The sequence below is a fragment of the Lynx rufus genome, unplaced genomic scaffold, assembly GCF_022079265.1.
Source record: "Lynx rufus isolate CCGP_SWC_20201006 ecotype Redwood Valley unplaced genomic scaffold, mLynRuf1.p SCAF_24, whole genome shotgun sequence".
NCBI lineage: Eukaryota > Metazoa > Chordata > Mammalia > Carnivora > Felidae > Lynx > Lynx rufus.
The window spans coordinates 3,781,404-3,801,569 of record NW_025814839.1 but is presented as its reverse complement, the minus strand read 5'-3'; the positions used below and the strand labels follow the sequence as shown (position 1 = coordinate 3,801,569).

The 20,166-nt window shown below is 50.4% G+C and overlaps 1 protein-coding gene across 1 annotated transcript in view; it reads right to left on the bottom strand.

Annotated features, from left to right (window-relative positions):
- Window positions 1–9,658: 9,658 nt before the first annotated feature.
- The window catches only part of CUX2 (cut like homeobox 2), a 263,190-nt gene continuing 252,682 nt past the window's right edge, over window positions 9,659–20,166 (bottom strand). The window contains 4 exon segments of the mRNA XM_047088255.1: window positions 9,659–10,476; window positions 14,146–14,419; window positions 15,614–15,802; window positions 17,000–17,269. Of these exon segments, the coding sequence (XP_046944211.1) occupies window positions 9,675–10,476; window positions 14,146–14,419; window positions 15,614–15,802; window positions 17,000–17,269 (1,535 nt within the window). The 3' untranslated portion in view covers window positions 9,659–9,674.

Below are 20,166 nucleotides of genomic sequence, written 5' to 3'. Positions count from 1 at the left end.
TTTAAAAGTCAAGTGGGCTGAAGGTCTGACAGTTGGGAGGGGCGTCAGGGATGGCAAACGGTAGAGTCAGAACCTGCCTCTGCTCACTGATCAGTTCGTGGTGCCTGCCCGGGGGCCTGGAGTGCCGGGAATTCTGGAACCAATGCTAGTTCAGGGGGAAAGATTCTGTAATCGATTAGTGATGTCTGCTATGAGCACGGTAGTGGTGCTCATGCTATGTATCTTAGACTCATGGAGCCTGTTTGCTGGGCTAATGGGGGATTCACAGATGGGAAGGGGTTGGCCCAAGGTCACCCAGCATGATGGACTAGGCCCTAGGTCCTCTAACGTGGATTCAGAACCCGAGTCACATGTCTCCCTTGCCAGCCTGGAAAAATCGTGCACATTTAGGAAAATGTGGCTTAGGATGAGCAACCTATAGTCCTCAGTCCACAGGACAAGTTCAAGAATAAGAAATGAAAGCTATCAAGGTCAGGGAATCAGGCCACTGTGAGCATTCTGTGTATGCTGAGTAATTACTCCCACCTCTCCTGGGACCACAGCTGACATGGGAGCTGGGGAAGTGGTTCCCCACACAAGCTAAGTCAGGGTGCCATCTGTGGTGTTTGTGACCACAACCTCTGCAGGGCCTGGGGTATAGGATGGGGGAAATAGCAGGAGACCCCAAGAGGGAGGGTCACAAGAGTGCCCTCATCTGCTAGGCTTTTTAGGGCTGGAATGCTTCCTTGCAAGCAACTGAAAGGGGGAGGGGGGACAGTCAATACCTAAGTGTTGGGCACCCGCCTGATTATATGTCAGTGTGTCCTCTTGACCGACGGGGCATGTTTGGGGCACATGGTCTAAGGATGACTAAAACATCCCAGAAGCATGACAAAGTAGAGGAAATTGTCCTTAGTCCTTGTGGGGGATACTGTTATATATGCAGCGGAAATATTCTGAGAAGCCACTTAGGGTAGGGGTGAGAACCTCAAGGAGGGTGATCAGGCTGGAAGTTATAGGCCGGTTGCCCATATCCATCCACCCTAAATGGTTAGTTGTACTGCTCCCATTGAACTTTCGGGGATCAGCTAAACTTTAGCTGCTAAACCATAAGATACCGAAATAAAGCTAACCAAAGAGGTAAAAAATCTGTACACTGAAAACTAGAGAAAGCTTATGAAAGAAATTGAAGAAGACACACACAAAAAATGGAAGAGTATTCCATGCTCCTGGGTAGGAAGAACAAATATTGTTAAAATGTCAATACTACCCAAAGTAATCTACGCATTCAATGCAATCCCTATTAAGGTAACACCAGCATTATTCACAGAGCTAGAACAAACAATCCTAAAATTTGTATGGAACCAGAAAAGACCCTGAATAACCAAAGTAATGTTGAAAAAGAAAACCAAAGTTGTTTTTCACAATTCCATACTTCAAGCTGTATCACAAAGCTGTAATCACTAAGACAGTATGGTACTGGCACAAAAACAGACACACAGATCAATGGAAAAGAATAGAGAACCCAGAAATGGACCCACAACTGTACGGCCAACTAATCTTCAACAAAACAGGAAAAGAATATCCAATGGAAAAAAGACAGTCTCTTCAGCAAATAGTACTGGGAAAACTGGACAGTGACATGGAGAAGGATGAAAGGGACCACTTTCTTACACCTACACAAAAATAAATTCAAAATGGATGGAAGACCTAAGTGTGAGACAGGAAACCATCAAAATCCTAGAGGAGAAAACAGGCAGCAACCTCTTTGACCTCGGTCACAGCAACTTCTTACTAGACACGTCTCTGGAGGCAAGGGAAATAAAAACAAAACGAACTATTGGGACCTCATCAAGATAAAAAGCTTCTGCACAGCAAAGGAAACAATCAGCAAAACTAAAAGGCAACCGACAGAATGGGAGAAGAGATTTGCAAATGACATATCAGATAAAGGGTTAGTGTCCAAAATCTATAAAGAACCTATCAAACTCAACACCCAAAAAACAAATAATCCAGTGAAGAAATGGGCAGAAGACATGAATAGACACTTTTCCAAAGAAGACAGCCAGATGGCCAACACACGTATGAAAAGATGCTCAACATCCCTCATGAGAGAAATACAAATCGAAACCACAATGAGATACCTCCTCACACCTGGCAGAATGGCGAACATTAACGACTCAGGCGACAACAGATGTTGGTGAGGATGTGGAGAAAGAGGATCTCTTTTGCATTGTTGGCGGCAATGCAAGCTGGTGCAGCCACCCTGGAAAACTATGAGCCACTATGGAAATTCCTCAAAAAATTAAAAATAGAACTACCATATGACCCAGCAATTGCAGTACCAGGTATTTATCCAAAGGCTACAAAAATGCTGATTCAAAGGGGGCACATGCACCCCAATGTTTATAGCAGCGCTATCAACAATAGCCAAAGTATGGAAAAAGCCCAAATGTCCATTGACTGACAAATGGATAAAGAAGATGTGGCATATATATATGATGGAATACTACTCGGCAATAAAAAAGAATGAAATCTTGCCATTGGCAACAACATGGATGGAACTAGAGTGTATTATGCTGAGCTTTGAGGGAAACTTTTTTGTTATCCGCAGCCAGAGGCTTCCTAGCAGGTAAGCTTGAGTGACTTCAGCTGTCCCCTCTAAGGAGTGTGGCTCTAGGTGACCCAACGTAGGGCTACTGTCAGCACAGTGGGGTGAAGGTTAGTGCAGGAGTGGTATTTCCCGTGACATCCTTTCCCTAGGAGCCTTCCATCCCTTCTTCTGAGCGAACAAATACTGAAATTTCTAAAATCTTGGCATCTAAATAGAAACCTTCAGCAGCAGTAAAATGAAACACTGCTTGGGGAGCCTGGGTGGCTCAGTCGGCTAAGCATCCAACCTTTGATTTCGGCTCAGGTCACGATCTCTCCATTGTGAGACTGAGCCCCGAGTCCAGCTCTGTGCCGAGCATGAAGCCTCTGCTTAAGATTCGTTCTCTCTCTCTCTGTCTCCCTCTCTCCCCCTCCTGCTTGCACACACACACTCTCAAAAAAAAAAAAAAGAAAAAAAAAAAAGATTAACTGCTTAAGCCCAGCTCCAAATTTGTGTTTTCTAATGAAGACGCTTTAAACGGTGGGCCCATGAACTGCTTTGAACTCAGGGCCTCGGAACAGTTGCCCACTCCCGACAGAGGGTCAGAGCCGCCTCAGCCCCGCCCAGCGCAGCTGGGGGCAGTGCAGCTGCTGTCTGGCTGTCCAACCCGGAGCAGCTCTGGAGGCACTTGGGTGCCGTGGCCGCTGCCACTGCACTCCCTCCGTGGTCCGAGGGAACTGTTGTTATGGTTTCTCTGGTCGTGGGGTCAAGCGCCCAGGGCAGGGCACCCGGGCCTTCAGGCCGTAGCTCCTGGACAGCAGGGACCAGGTCTGCGGCTGGTGCGCCCCCCAGGGCGTGGCTCTGAGATGCCAATCACCGCCTCCCCTGAATCTTCCCTCCCTGTGGTTGCCTGGGCAGGAATTGGTCCTCAGACACAAGCTGAGCCGGGCCGGGTCCCGGGAACTTTGAGTTGGGGGGAACAGACTAAATTGGGTGTGAGGCAGCCTTAGAGAGAGACGGTGGAGCGGTCCAAAGCCCGGCTGATTTCACAGGGTTTCCTCTGGATCTTCCCAAAAAACTGTTTGCACATCTTTAAGTGGCTCAAAATCCCTCTCAACCCAAGTGTTCCAGCCTATGCCAAGACGCCCAGTGAACGCTCGTTCTGTGCACCTATGCTCTTCTGTTTCACCAGCATCTTTCCTGGAGCCTGGCACACCGGTGGGGCCAACAAAATGAAATCAGTAGAACTGCCTCCCATTTACTGACACCTATGATGGCCTAGTCACCTGGGGGTAGGTCTTAAAATGCAGATTCCTGGGCCCTGGCTCCTGGAATTATGGGTCAGTAGGTTGGGGCAGGGTTTAGGAAGCTGCATTTTGAGTAGAAAACAGGGATTTTAGGGGCACAGCTTAGGAAATGCTCATTTAATCTTCAAACTTCTTAAAAAAATTTTTTTTTAAGTTTTTATTTTTGAGAGACAGAGAGAGACAGAGCATGAGCAGGGGAGGGGCAGAGAGAGGGGGGGACACAGAATCTGAACCAGGCTTCAGGCTCTGAGCTGTCGGCATAGAGCCTGATTCGGGACTCGAGCTCATGAACTGTGAGATCATGACCCAGGCTGGAGTTGGATGCTTAACCGACTGAGCCACCCAGGCACCCCTGAAAGAAACTTCTAAGGCAGTGTAGTAGCCAGCCCCCATGATGGGCCTTGGTGGGCCTTGCCTCCTGGGGTCCACGCCTCTGTGTTGTCCCCTCCCACACGGAATCACAGCGGGCCCGTGTGGGGCTTGTAAATCTAAGTCACAGAAGACACTGCAGCCTCTGCCTTGCTCACTCTTGGCTGCCATTTGTGGGGACACATGAGCAGCCCTGACAGAGGAACTGAAGCCCTCCAGGGATGGCCAGCACCAGCCTGCCTGTCATGGGAGAGCACCATCTTGGAAGCAGATTTTCTAGCCCTAGAGCAGCCTTTAGATGACTGCAGCCCCGGATGACAGCTTAATGGTGACCTCCAGAGGGACCCAGGAGCTAGCACCACCCAGTGACGCCACTCCCAAATTCCTGACCCGCGGGAGAGTGAGAGATAAATGTTCACTGTTTCAAGCCACTAAGTTTTGGCATTGTTATATGGTAACAGACAACAAACACAGGCAGATACTATTATGATCGTGTCCATTTTACAGATAAGGAAGCAGACTTTCATGGAAGGACCTTTGATTACCTGATAGCGGACAAACCAAAAGCCAGTGCTTTTAACAACTAACCCTGGGGGACTGGAGAAGGTCATAAAACCAACTGTCTTATCCCTTCATTGTGGCAGATGGGGAAACTGACCTGGGGTGAGGAGTCACCTTGGCTAATGTCGCTCAAGGTGGTGATCCCTGCCCCATCCCTCCTGCTCTTGGGTTTGCAGGGGTGACTTCAGCCTCCAGGGTGCCTGCAAAGGCGGCCCAGTTTCTAGGGCAACACATACCCTGTGCTTTTAGCTGTGGAGAGCTTGGCCTTTAGAATGATCTCTAGAATAACTACCCTAGCAGGCATGGGTCAATCAGCTAGGTGAGGTCCGGCTTGTTCATTCACTGGGAGGAGACGGGAGGTAGGGCTGCCGGCCCAATGCAGGAACTAGGAGCAAAAGGAGGGCAGGGGTGGGAAGCAAGGACCACAGAGGCCCAAGGGTCAGGGCCTATGGTGGGGGTGGGCTCTGCAGCTCTCCTCTGGCTTGCTGCCTCCTCAGGCAGGTGGAACCTCCAAACGTCCTAAGTCTGCAAGTCTGACCATAGCAACCCCCTGCCTCACACCGTCCAAGGCTCCGGGTGCCCTCACGAGAAAGGCATATTTCCCACCATGCTCCAGGGGGCTTCAGGATCTGACCCTCATCCCTCTTCCTCCCTCCTCCCCAACTTCAAATTCCAGCCTCCTTTGGACCCATTTCCTCATGTTCTTGTCCTTGCTTCTCCTCTAACTCCTATTTCAGGTGTCACCGGAGATGTCCTCTCCTCCAGGAAGCCTTCCTGGACCCCATTACTCATGCTACTCATGGTTACCCATGTTTCTGCCATTGAATCACTGAGCACACAGTAGGCACTCAATAAATACGTATTACCTAGAGCAATGGTCACCAAATTGCCCCCAACTCAGCTCTGTGCTCTGCCCTGTCCCCTGATCTAAACCTACTACCACCTTCCTCCAAAGCCTTCCCCGCCTTCTCATTCCTCTCTGGTCTCTCCACTCCCCACTTGCCCTTACTCCCTAGTTCAGAATTCCACATTTCTGTGTTTTTACTGCATTTTCCACTCCAGATGGGAAGCAACTGCAGACAATGTCAACACCAAAGATGATGGCCCAGGATGGAGCTTTAGTTCCCAGAGGCTGGGGGCACCTGCTTCTGAGGGTTCTTAGGTGGCTAGTGTGTGTCAGATGTGGCTTCTCCTCTCCTGCCCCCACTATACCACGGGGCCACATCCTAGGGATTTCTGACTTCTGTTTTTCCAGAGCTGTGAACCGAGGGTCCAAAGGGGCAGCCCTTGGCTTTGATTAACTTGAATCCTTACAACCACCTTACAGGGAAGGTGCCACTATGGTCACTTCCACTGAAAACAGAGGCACAGAGCAGGTTAGACACTTTCCTAAGGTCCTACAGCTCCGACAGGTGGAGCCAGGGTTGAAATAAGGAGGTCTGGTCCCTCGCCCCAAGCTCTCGACTCTCATCCTTCTCCTCTCCAACTCTGAGCAAAGGCCAGGACCGCCTGAAACGTCACCCTTAATGGCTAGCTTGGGACATCCATGGATAGGGGCCATGGCCTTACCTGATGCTGCCCACCCTCCCTGGATGGGGTGCTTGGGTGTCTTAGGGGCCACCCTGCTGGGTTTGGAGCAATTCCTTATCCTAACCAATTAACAATTTTATTCCCACTTTAAGGACGTACAGAAGGTTTCTAGACAAAGAGCAAAGATCTGTCTTGGGACCCCAGGTGGCCTTGGCTCATGGGTGAGTAATGCCACTTCAGGGACTCTCTTGAAGCTACTGGTCAAGAAACAAACCTCCTGCAGCCTGATGCACAGATTCACTATCATAGGTTGAAAGAACGCAACCCCTCCCTGATCATGGTAACAGTAAGTAATATTGAGCCCTTACGTGCCATATAGTCTTACATATTTTACAAGCATGATTATTCTTCCTAATCACCTTCTGAGCTTGCTGCTGTGATATTCCATTTTCATAGAAGGGGAAACCAAGGCCCTAGTTATGCAGCTTGGATAGGGGCGATGCTGTGTTGGTGACTAGGAAGCTCCTCTTGGCATTTTCCTATCAGGAAGCGGGGGGCACCTGCTACTCACTCCATTGAGGTGGGCACAGCTTGTAAACTGGTTGGTCGTAGGGCTATGACCTGTGGCCACTGATCTGGGGGCAGGGCATGATCTTGGCCCCAGAGTTTAACTTGATTCCACCCTGCTGCACTGAGGAGAAAAATGGATTCCAATCCTTCCATTTCCCTTTGCTGGAGCCCGTAGCACAATCACCAACAGAGATGTCCGTAGGACCCAGGCAGGTGGCACAGGTGAGGGCTGATGCAGTTCACAGGCAAATGTCCTGTCTAAAGGGGGGGGGGATCTGCTCCTCAGCTAGCTGCGGTCACACTGCAACTTTGGTCCAGTGTGGCCAGACAGATCTACAGTTTCCAAGAGAAGCCGGTAATTGAGATTTTTGTGTGACACGCCCCCATATTTTAATGGTGGCAAACTAATTAAAAGGTCAGTTTTAAAAAATACTGTTTTGTAAAATGCCTATGAGGGCCAGACTGGACCCCCAATTTGCCTCCCCAGCTGCAGAACAAAGCAAGCAGGACACCCAGACATTATTATACAATTCTGTATTGAGCGACGCGTTTACAGAACGTGTTTTTAAAATTTTAAACAAAGTTCATCAATCTCTCATAGAAACGGTTTTGTGGGTTTTTGTTTTGTTTTTACCGTTATAGGACGTGAACCTGACAAAGTTGTTCATGGGTCTGCTAGCTTTAAGTACAACAGGATTTCTGTGTTCAAAAGACTATCCTAAGTGCTTAATCAAATCCCGTCACACAAAAGCCAGATTTAGTCCTCTAAGATCTGTAGTCTACGGGTGAGCCTGGGTTTCAATGTTGGATGGGTTTCGACAGTAGAAAGCGGTGTGTTTCCTCACGGTTGTCTTGTGACAGGGCGGCGGTGGCTAAAAGGAGACGTTTCGTTTGTTCCAGATTTGATTACTCTGAAAATTGGTCACTGTTTCCTATTGTCAAAATATAAAAATACCTTCCTCTGGATAAAAATGTATACAGTGGAAAACTCTTCAATGCATAGCCTGGGTGTGTGGAAAAGGACGTTTTCCTGCAGGGTTTGCGTTGTTCTTCACTGATTCGTGTGGAGACTGCAGCCTGGGCTGGGTGCATGAGAGTTGAGATTTCTGGAACAGCCCTCAATTGTCCCCTTCTGATCACTGGGTTTTACTGGCCTCGTTTCGAAATGCTTGCTGCATCCTTGAGACCCACCAGCCGTCTCCCCCTGGGATTGGATTGGTACCGATTATGGCCACCTTTTCATCGTCATTCTGGATTCAGCTGGGGAGTCAACCAACTCAGCCTTCCCACAGAGAGTTTGAAAAAGGAAAAGAAATAAAAACGGGAGAGAGACAGAGAGAGAGAGAGGGAGAGAGTCAAAAACCAACATGGTGGCAGTTCCATCCAAACGGGGAACTCTCCTGCCAGAGACCCTGACGACGAAGATGCTAGAGGAAGGGCTTCTCCGAGTTGGGGGGATGGAGTCTTTGCTCCCCAAAAGGTCGTGCGCTGGGAGGCAGGAGGGTAGACTTAGAGGCTGGGGTATGGTGGCCATGCCATGAACTCAACCTTCTCGCTTTGTTCTGGACTTGGGAGTTGCAGATGCCTTCCAGAAACAGCACCTGGGTCAACTTGAGAGAGAAGATGGCAAGAAGGAGGGCTGGGGTCTCTAGATAGATGAATCTACTTTTTGGTGCTGGGCGCTCGTGGGACGACCATCGCTATTATTTTCTTAAAACACAGGGAGGGAGAGATGGTGGCCACAGTCCTGCTCTGGAAAGCCAGTGGGGAAACTTCCTGTGCCGTGGCCACGATTCAGGTTGGGGAACAGGGTCACTCTGGCTCAAATGCTGCCCTCCAATCACCTGACCCCACGCCCAGCTTTCCAAAGGATCCAGAAACACATCTCGTCTACAGATGGACAGGCTGGGTGTCCGACCTCCGTGGCCCACAGGCTTCTGACTGGAGGGAGGAGAAGTAGTTTGTTTTGTACCAGGTCACATCTCGGGTAGGATGGCCGGCCACAGCCCACATCTCTACAACACTTACAACGGCACGGGACGTTCTGTGTTATCAAGGTTGCAAAACAGACCACCAGAATGAAACACATCCTCAACGGCATTGAGGTTTTCGTTTAGAGTCTTTTGGACTTTCTCTTTTCAGCACGGTTTCTGGAAGGGCAGTAGCAGTGTGCTGTGTCTCACAGACAGATGTGGCAAAAGACCGCAGTTCAAGGGTCATCTAAATTTTGGTCAGTCTTAGAGTGTTTTGTGATGGCTTTGAACAATTGTCTTCTTTTAATCTCATCTAGTGGCAAAAACGACACAACTTCGGTGTATACTTCGCAACAGTTGTGACCGCATCCTGATTTTATAACTCTCTGTAATATCAAAACAGCATTGGCTGGGAATAAATTCCAAAGGATCCTTTATTAAAATATCTAAAAGAGGTCTATAAATATTTATTTTTCTAAAAGAGTTTGGAGTTTCCAGGTGAGAATGTGGTGCCACATCGCTTGTGCCTCCCGCAGAGAGGCCAGGGTGGAGAAGGGGGCGCCCCGCGGGCGGCGGGTGCCAAGGAGAGGCGGTGGTGGCACACGCCCCACCCGCTCCTGCGCCGCGTCCCAGAACTAGGGTTACGACAGAAAACGTAAACTGCATCACACTGCTGCCCACATTTTGATGGTCGAGTTCCTCCCTTCCTTCCCCCACCCTGCCTGGCAGAGCGAGTGAGAGCGGGAAGGGCGGCCCCCCGTGTGCCCCCTGCCCTCGTGCGCCCGGCCGCCTTCAGAACTCCCACTCCAAGGCCTCCTCCCGATTGGCGGCCCTCTCTAGCCGGTAGATGATGCTGTTCAGGTTGGCCATCTTCTCGTGTCGCCGCTGCAAGTTGGGGTTCACCTTGGCGCTGGGGTGCAGGGCCCCAGCCGTGTCGGCAGTGGGGCTGGCGCTCGGCACTTTGGCGGGAGGGGCGCCGGGTGGGGATGGGGAGATGGGGGCTGAGGAGGAGGGGACAGGTGACACAGACATCATGAGGCCCGGTGAGGAGGCGGCTGAGGGTGAGTTCAGCGACACCTCCAGGCTGCAGCGCGAGGACTCGGAGACCGACTTAAAACTCAGAGGGTCCGGGTGTAGCCGCTCCCCACCCTCGCTCTCCTGGGGGGGCTGCAGTGAGGGGCAGTCTGGAGTGGTCCCGCCTGGAAGGAGGAGCCCTGGGGCCACTTTCGGGAGTCTGTCATTACCCGGATGGTCGGGCTGCGCCTCTTTGGGGGAACCTTGGCCTTCGTCTGGCTCCCCTGGGTCCCGGAGCTGGGTTCCCGCCTCTTCCTCTGCATCCTCCTCAGTCTGTTCCTGCTTAATCCTCACCTGGGCCTTGTCCTGGGTGGTCGGGGGTATGACGCGCTCCTCAGAGCCCTCCTGAGGCTCCAGCTCCTTCACAGGAGGCTTCTGGTCCTCAGCCTCAGAGTCAGGGCTCTGTGGGGTAGGGTCTGGGCGGGAGTGGCCTGGTGGCAGGACGCCGGGACCCCCACTGGGATCGAGGTCTGGTTCGTCTTGGGTCCCCTCCACCAACATCTCCCGGCGCATCCGGGACCTGGGGCAGAGATGGCGGTGAGCGAAGGGCTGGCCGGGGGACCTGGCTAACCCTAGATTCGATCCCGACAAGTGGCATTTTGTCCCCACCCACTTCCCCAGGGGCTCACTAAGCACTAAGCTTCTTGGCAGGCGGCATCTGAGTGAGCCCCGTCAACAACCTTACCAGCGGGTGCTATTATTATTCCTACTTCTCGGAGGAGGAAATAAGCCTCCGAGATGTTGAGCGACCTGCTCCGGGTCACACGGCCAGTAAGGAGCAGAGCCAGGGCTTGAACTCAGGACTGCTGGATCCCAGAGCTCATGACCTAGACCTGTGCTGCCCAGTACAGTAGCCACTGGCCACACGTGGCTCTTGAGCATTTGAAACGTGGCTAGTCTGAACTGAGATGTGCTCTAAGGGTGAAAATACATACTGGATTTTGAAGGCTTCCTACGAAAAAAGTAGAAGGTCTCATGAATTACGTTTTTATGTTAACTGCACATTGAAATGGTTATTTAGGCTAAATAAAGCAAATTACAATTAATTTCGTGTGTTTCTTTTTATTTATTTTTTTAATGTGGCTCCCAGAAAACTTTAAATGCCATGTGGCTCGCATTATGTTTCTTTTGGACGGCACCAGTCTAGAGTATTTCTTGAAGCCAAACCCAGATCTAGTTTGTGGCCCCAACTCTCTGCTTCCTTCCTGGAGGGACTCTTAGACGTCAGCCCAGAAGGGGAAGTGTGGAGAGTGACTTGTCTGGACCACCACGGTGCGCACGGCAGAGCTAGGACCAGAACCTGGGTAGCCCAGATTCCAGTCCAGAGCTTGCTCTCTCTCTCCCTGCTTCAACCGCTTCCCTGCTGTCAGAGGGAAACTTGGTCTGACACATGTTGGAGAGCAAGAAGAGCCTGGACTGGGGCTAAGCCCAGCAGTTATCTTCCTAAAGACAAATGAGGGTCAGAGAGGTCGAACGGCTTGTCCAAGGTCATAGAGCAAAAGGGCTTCCTCAGCACCTTCAGTGCTGTGGCCCTCTGCCCATTTATATTAAACTACATGTTACTGATATATAATACTAACAATTTAAATTGTAATTATAAACATCATAATAATGGGTGCTTATCATGTATCAGGCACCAGGCCAAACACTGTTTGCAGATTATTTCATTTATTTTTCATAATAACCTCATGAGAGAGATACTAGTCTCATTCCTATAGATACAGGAGACAAGGCTCAGAGAGGCACATGCTCACAGAGTGAGCATTTGGGCCGGGGACCCAGTTATCTGGCTATACTCTCCTGCCTCCCTGGCTCCCTGCCCAGGTTGGGGATGGAGTGCCATCCCAGGATCCTGGGCCTAGAAGGACTGTGAGGGGTCATTTGCTTCAGTCCCCAGTCTCTCCACAAAGGTGGCCTTGCCCACCTTTCAAGGGACTCTACCTTCACCCTCAGTCTCCTCTAGAAGGAATAGCTGCTGGGACCAGGGAGAGCCCGAGTGGTTTCCACTGAGGTGGGATTGATCGGATGGGGGTTAGAATGACTCAGTGCCTGAAGTCCCATCATCAGAACTTCCAAACTGTAGCTCAAATATAAATGTGAGGCGAACAGTCATCCACACCATAGTATAAACTAGTCTTTTTTCTTTTTCTTTCTTCTATTTTTTTTAATTGCTTTAAAAAAATTTTTTTTAACGTTTTTTTTTTTGAGAGAGACAGAGGGCGAGTGGGGGAGGGGCAGAGAGGGAGGGAAACACATAACCTGAAGCAGGCTCCAGGCTCCAAGCTGTCAGCACAGAGCCCGAAGCGGGGCTCGAACTCACAGACCGCGAGATCATGACCTGAGCTGAATGCGGAAGCTCAACTGAGCCATCCAGGTGCCCCCCCCGCCTTTTTTTTTTTAATTCCTGACTCTTAAATCTATAGCAGGGTCTCCCTGGTAATTTATTCTCAAAACATCCTGTTGTTCACCTTTCCCAGAGTTCACTGCAGTTTGTAATGATACATTAATATGAGTGCTCATTTAATAGTGACCTTCCCTGCTGGTAAGAGATGCTAAGGGCAAGGACTCTGTCTTGTTTTCTTCAGTGCCTGGTACAGAGTAGGTGCTCAATAAACATTTACCAAATGAAACAATATATTCTTCTATACTCTTTGAGAGCAGTTTCTTTTGGGAGTGTAATTCTCTCTGCTTCTTGGTGCAAATTCCTTGTCATCCTTCAAAACCCAGCTCAAATGCCACCTCTTCTGGGAAGTCTTCCCTGGACGGAATTCTCTTTTTCCTTAGCCCCTTATTCTTTCCTGTTTTATAGCAATTAAACTGTAGTAACACTGTCTGGTTCATAATTTTAAGCTCTATAAGGCCAGGGATATTGGCTTTGAACCCCTGTATCTCCAGATCCTGGATCACTGTGCTTACATTGCTAACTATTTGTTGAATGAATATGTTAGATAAAAGTGGAGTGCTCAGTTCCTGTGGGGAACAAGAGGGGAGAGGATATCCCCATATCCCCCAGGAAGGGAAAGGGGATATAAGGACTTAAGGACCTATGTCATTTGCTGTTTAGAAGGCTCCAAGTCTGAGCCAGATCATAAGCAGTAATATTTAACAACATATTTATGCCTCAAGTTTTTCATTTGATCCTTGATTCAGCATTGTGGGGTGAGTATTAGGTTCCTTATCTGTAAAATAGGGATGAGACTCAGAGAAATAGAGTGACTTGCCCAAGAGCACACGGCCAAGGTGGAACTAAACTCAGGTCTGTGTGATGCCTGTGTCGGGGCTGTGGACAGAGATTTCAAATGTTTCACCTTTCTAAGCTCCTCCTTCCTCTTCTTCCTTAGGGAGCAAGACACCTTCTCTCTGCCCCTGGAATACATTGGTAGACTCCCCTGTCTGGCACAACACGGACACCAGAGACCTTTCCTGCTCAGGCTTGGTGGGAGGAGGGGGCCCAAAGATGGTCCCTAGAATTCCACCAAGCCTTCTCTGCAGCGCTCTCCCCTGAACTCAGGAAATGAACTCAGGAACTGAATACAGTCAATGCCCCCAGCCGGCCCTGGGACTGAACTCCCAGGAGGCCCAGCCACCACTGCGGGCCAGGGACTCCCAACACCAGAGACTGGTGAGTGGGAGGCAGCCATAGAAACAGCCATCACTCACTCCTCCAGGAGGGTGGAGGCTAAGGGGCTGCCAGAGAGGTTCCTCTGGCCTTGCGGGGAGAGAGGCCAAGAGCCCCAAATCAGGGCCCCGACACGAGTCTCAGTGGGCTGTTAGGGCTCCTCAGGCTTGTGCCCCAAATACCATTCCTTGTCCCTTCACAGAGGCAGACACAGAGCAAACCGGATGAGTAATTAAGGCAGTGACAACAATGTCATCACCTACCCCACACCATGTGGCCAGTATTTTGTGTGAATACGGTAGCCCACTGAATCCTCAGGACAACTCTAGGAAGCAGATCCCACTACGGTTCCCATTTTATAGGTCAGGAGACTGAGACTCAGGGAGGTGAAGTGATCCGCTCAGGTTCTCACAGCTGGAAATGGTGGAGGTGGGATTTACACCCAGGTTTGCCTGGATCTGCATCTAAACACCTAGGTAACACGGTCTCCCCGCCTCTCAGAGGCCCAGCTGGGCTCCCCCAGCCCTGGCATGGGGCCACCCTCCCGGTGGGCACGCCCCAGTACTGCACCTGTAGTTGTGGAACCAGTTGATGACGGTGTTGGTCTTGAGGTTGAGCTGGAAGGAGAGGAGCTCGATGGTCTGCTGGGAGGGGTAGGGCTCCAGCTGGTAGGCCTTCTTCAGCGCCTCCTTCTCCTCGGGCGCCAGCACCACTCGGGGCTTCTTGATCTGCAGGAGGCTCAGGTCCTGGGGCTGCAGGCAGGGGCTGGGGCACTCGGAGCGGGTGGCTGGAGACTCGCTGTCGGAGCCGGTGCTAATGAGGCCGTACCTGCGCTTGAGGTAGGCTGGGGCAGGCGGGGGAGGAAGCGCTGAGGGGGGCTGACCCGAGGCCCAGCCCCCAGGGGCAGCAAGCACACGGGGGCGAGGGGAGGGGGCGGCTGCAGGCTGGTGCCCCAAACTCAGGGGCCCGCTGCCACTCTCATCCTCTTCCCCCTCCTCGCTCTGCTTCCACATCCTTCCGGCCCCTCTGCCGAGAGGCCGAGAGGCCGGTCTGCTCACACCCGCCTCTAAGTCTGGCCATTAGCACCCAGGTGTCAAGCAGGCAGAGGGCTTAGCAGGGCCCTCCCAGGAAGTGCTCAAAACCGGTGCTACTCAGCGTCTCTTGACACAAGCGTCACTGAATGTCACTGCAGTCTTGGGGGCCGGGGAAGGACATTAATGTAAACCATCCCCGTAATTGCACGTCGCACCCTCAAATTGTCAAAATGTAGGGGAGAAAACGAAACCTACTGCAGAATGGAGGATGTACTTTAATCCTCACAGCAATGAGACTTTTATATTTTTCAGATGAAGGCGAATGAGGCACAGAGAGAGGGATTAACTTGCCCAACGTCACACAGCCAGGAAGTGGCAGGCCAAGCTCTCAACTGCAAAGTTGACAGATGCCAACAGCTTGTGTGCCCTTCACAGCCTGGCTTGGCCCTGGGCCCTTGGTGCCCTGGGTGACAACTTTTCAGTTCCTTGTATCTCATCTCCCAACCTTGAGCTTTTTAGAATCCCTTCAGCACAGCATGAGATTGGGTGGGCACACGGCAGGTGCTCAATGCCAGCTCATGTTTTCAGGGATATAATGTAAGAATCTGCAATCGCCTCCACACCCAGAAAGGAGGACTCCTGTTTGCTGGACCAATTTTGTGCTTTGTTGTTCAGAATCTGGGTAATAGGCAAAGAGGGATCAGAGAGAGAGAGAGAGAGAGAGCGCATTCTGGGGAATATGCAGTTGGGACTGGCAAAGACTTTGAAGCAGCTCTGGGTGTATGGAAGGATGCTGGGAGAGGGGAGGTATTGGGATTTTCACGGGAAATATAGTAAATGTTTTAACTGCTTTCAATTATATTCTGGGGGATTGCTATGTTTTTTTCTTTGCAGCCCGCACCAGGCTGAGGTGGGATCGGTGGGGCCCTGGGTTTATCTGTGTTACCACTACGTACGGTTCCAAAGGGAAAGCCTGTAGTCACACCCGAATACCCAGTGCTCACCTTTCTTCTCCAGCTTCTTCATGTCCCTCAGCTTCTCCACATTATGGGGGTCATTGAGCCACAGCTGCATGCGCACAAAGGGCTCCCGTCCCTTCAGGCTCAGCTTGTGCCAGGGTTTGGGCCGGGACAGCAGGTCAGACACGGAGCCCTGCGTCAGTCCCAGGATGCTCTCCCCAAACAGCCGCTGCCCTAGGGACAGGGGAGGGCAACCTGTTACCCCCAGGCTGGGAAGAGTGCTCTCAAGAGACAAGAAAAAGAGGAGAACCCGGGGATGTCTCCACTAACTCAGAAGGAAGGACCGTACACACCGGGGAACCCACACCAGGTGTGAATCTGGAGGGGACTTTTCTGTAAAAAGGGGGTTGGGGTTAGGGGACCCGACAGCTACCCACAAAAACGCTTTCATAATTTAGGCCTTCTTTCCTCATAGGAGCTTCCCTGAACGTGTCTGAAAACTTCATGCATACAAACTAGTATCACCTCATTAGAGAGCAATTTGACAGATTCTATCAAAAGTTCAATGTGCATATTCTCTGATCCAGCAATTCCACTGCCTGGGATCTATTCACCAGTTGTACTTGCTCAAAGGCACAAAGATGCACACGGGTGTAGTTTCAAAGGCGGAGGGATACTGGAGATAACCAAGATGCCCATCAATTGGGTAAAAAATGTGGGGCATCCCTGGCCCGAAACAGTCTGCAACAGGGAAAAAGACTGCAGGGGGTCTGATCATTCTAATGTGGAAGGGCGTCCACAAAACAGTGTTCATTTCTAAAAAGCAAATTATAGGACAGTACGTATATAAATTCGGCTACATAGGGAAAAAAATGAAGAAATAAGGTATACACATATTCTTGCAGGTTTTCAGAAAGTATCAAAGATATAAGAACTGTGGAGGATGATTGGGAGGTTGGGGGAATTTTATCTACTTTTTAGCTCCCCCCCCCCGGACTGTTTGGTATTTTAAAATAATGAACATGTCTTATTTTTATAATCGAAATTGCAATGAAAAATTTGGGGTCCGTGTGCACCCCTCTGGGAGAGGGGCATGACCTGCACTGGAGACTCAGAGGATTTTGTGATCCAAAGAATGTAAGAGTTCTAGGACAGCTTCTCCCCTGGATCCCCAGAGGGCAAGGGGCTCGGCACTGGGTCAGGATTGTGCCAGAGTCTCACTGTCAACTGTGGGCTGAGGATTTCAGGTCACGTCAGACCTGCCCTCACCTCCCTTTTGTCCTGTTCTAGGGACCCGACCCAGGTCAGAGTCCTGGATGCACCTGCAGGCTGGACTCTGGGCCCTGGGATCTCAGTGAGGACACTCTGCTTAAGGCAAATAAGAGCCAATCAAGGCAGGAGGCAGCATCCTTGATTCCCACCACGCTGTACCTAGATTGTTGTCTGTGAGGACCTCTTTGACTCTCTTGGTGATGGAGTATGTGTCCAGCTCGGGGGACATGGCCACAATCTCCTGGATGCCCCCCGTGGCCTGGCTGCCCGAGTACACCTTCCCCCCCAGCGAGGAGCTGGAGCGTCCCTCCGGCTGCTGGTTCTCCTTGCTGCCCTCCAGTGCCAGGCTCAAGGGCTCCTGGGAGCTCCTCTCCGGCTCCGTGGGGCTAGGGGGTGGGGACGGCGAGGACCTCGGTTCCGTGGGACTGGCTGTGGGCCACAGAGAGACAGAGAAGGCAGTTACTGCCATTTGGAACAGACAAATATGGTTTGGATGGCTTGTTTGTTAGGGCCAAGTGTTGGCAACAGTCCATTTTGCAACCACAATAGTAAATATCTTAGGCAGGGACCATCCTGGATGCAAAAACTAGTGAATACAAATTTGATGAAGAGTAGGGTATTTACACGGTCTCTAGGTATTTCTCTATAAGACACTCATTGATGACAAAGGGAAAAGTAGTTAACTCTTCAGTATAGATACTTGCCAGGCATCACCTTAACCAAATGATCAAAGTTAACATCGCCAATCAAAGGACAAATGAACACTGATGCCTCCTGATGCCGTGTACTGAGAAGAAGGACACAGCATCAGTTCCGTGATATTCCTCCTAAAAGTGCGCAAGGAAGCATCGGACAAAGCTGAACTGAGACAGTCTATAGAATGACCGGCTTCAAAAATGTCAAAATTGGGAAACAAAGAGAGGCAGAAGAATTGTTCAAATTGAGAGACTAAAGAGACACGACAACTAAATACAAGGAGTCCTGGATCTGATCCTAGACAGGGAGAAACAACATTTTATAAAGGATGGGGTGCCGGGCTGGCTCGGTCGGTAGAGCACGCGACTCTTGATCTTGGGGTTGTGTGTTCAAGCCCCATGTTGGGCATATAATTTACTTTAAAAAATTATGTGAAGGATATTATAGGGACAACCAAAGAAACCTGAATATAGATGGTGGGCTACCTTAACAGTATTGTATCATTGTCACATTTCTTTCTCATTCTTGGGAAAAAACTTTTTGAAGCATTTAGGGGTAAAGGGACATGATGTTGTCAACTAATACCTCAAATGGTCGGGAGAGAAAGAGCGCACATGTGGCAAAATTAGCGGTTGGTGAGCCTGTGTGTGGGGTACAGAGAGCTTGTTCTATTGTTTCAACTCTTCAGTTAATTAGAGATTACTTCGGAAATGAAAAGTTACAAAAAAATAAGTTGGCAACCCCTTTAAGCTCAACCATCAGAGATCAGCAAAATAAAATACGGTCATTTCCTGAAGCAATTAAAAATAATGAGGGGCGCCTGGGTGGCTCAGTAGGTTAAGCGTCCGACTCTTGATTTCGGCTCAGGTCATGATCCCACAGTTTGTGGGATCGAGCCCCACATCGAGCTCTGTGCTGGCAGCACAGAGCCTGCTTGGGATCCTCTCTCTCCCTCTCTCTGCCCCTCCCCTGCTTGTGCTCTCTTTCTCTCAAAATAAACAAATAAACATAAAACAACATAATGAAAAGATGTCCACATAAGATGAGTAAGTTCTGGGGATCTAATGTACAGTGTGGTGACTGGTTAACAATCCAGTATTTTATACTCGACACTGCCTATGAAAGAGGGACTTTACTATTCCCAACGTAACAACAAAATGGTAATTACGTGAGGCGAAGGATGCGGTAACTAGTCTTACTGTGGCAAACATTTTACAATACATAGGCATATCATATCATCACCATATCATCATCATTTAAACTCCCACAATGTTAATATGTCAAGTTTATCTCAACAAAGCTGAAAGGATGTCCACAGTACAATGGCATATTTAAAAAGTGAGTTTATAAGCCACAGTTTTCATTTACCAAAAGATGTTTGTGTGAATATATATTAGAAAAGCCAAGTGGAAGACAGGTTGGGTAGGATGACCTTGCTAAAGCCCAGTCCCTGAATCACTCTCCTCTTATCCATGACAAGCCCCTGGAGGCAGGGACCACAGGTAAGTCGTGGGTGAGTCCTTGAGCCTGGGGAAGAAGGAGGTGTTGGGCAGAAGCCTGTTGAATGAATAAATTTGAGTCAGGACCTCTGCTTATCCCTGCAAGGTGCAAAGTGAAGCCTCCAAGTTCTGAGTGGTGACATCACAGCCCTGTGGGGCTGGCCGCCCATATCTGGTGTCAGGAGAACACTATTGCTCCCCGCCTCCCCCAAACTGGGGTGATCCTGGTCATCCAGGTGGCAAACGTGATGCTGGAGCTAACACGTTCTCTCCCCACCCCCCCCCCCCATCACTGTCACCATCAGAGAGGCAAAGCTGGTGGGGAAGGGCCAGTCTGGGGAAGCAAGAGGCTGTTTCAAGAGTCCTTTCCTCGCTGCCACGGGAGAGGGGTTGGGTTCCGCTGGAGGAGAATCTAGGGTCTTCGAAGGCATCTGCCTCTTGGAAAACCTGCATCCCCACCTAAAGGGCCAGCTTTCCAACCAGAGAGGGAGCGGGATGAGGAGACGGAGGGCAACCCAGATGATGAGCCTGAAACCAGCCAGCCTCCAGGCAGAACACTGGCCTCTTCTGACTACTCTGACTTCCAGGACTGCTTCTGACAAAATTACTGAAAGATTCAGAAATCAACTCTATCAGGAGGAACACACTAAATACAAAGCACTGAGAGGCTGGACACGGACAGTCAGGTTGGCTGGGGCTTGAGCAGGGGCTCTGGACAGGAATGTGAGCGGGGCAGAGTGGGGAGAGGAGGTGACCACCTGGTCTGTCTGCCCAGGCCTTTCCTGGTTGTCGTACAGAAAGTCCCATGCCCTGGGTAAACGGGACAATTGGTTACGATGAAGAGAGACAGTGAGGGAGAGATGGAAGGAGGGATGGAGTGACAGAGGACACAGAATAGAGTGGGAGAGAGGGACACAGAAAGAAGGCGATGTGGGGAGAGAGACTGGGACAAAGAGTAAGAAAGGCAGCAAGAAAAGGGAGAGGGGAGAGAAAAGATGACACGGAGAGACTCGGAGAAAAGTCGGAGACGATGTGGGGAGAACAGGGCTTCCTCAACTGCTAGAGAATTCTGAGAAGCCTCAGACACATGTACCCATGCCCACCACTGTGGGCTTCGCTGAAGGGCTGGTG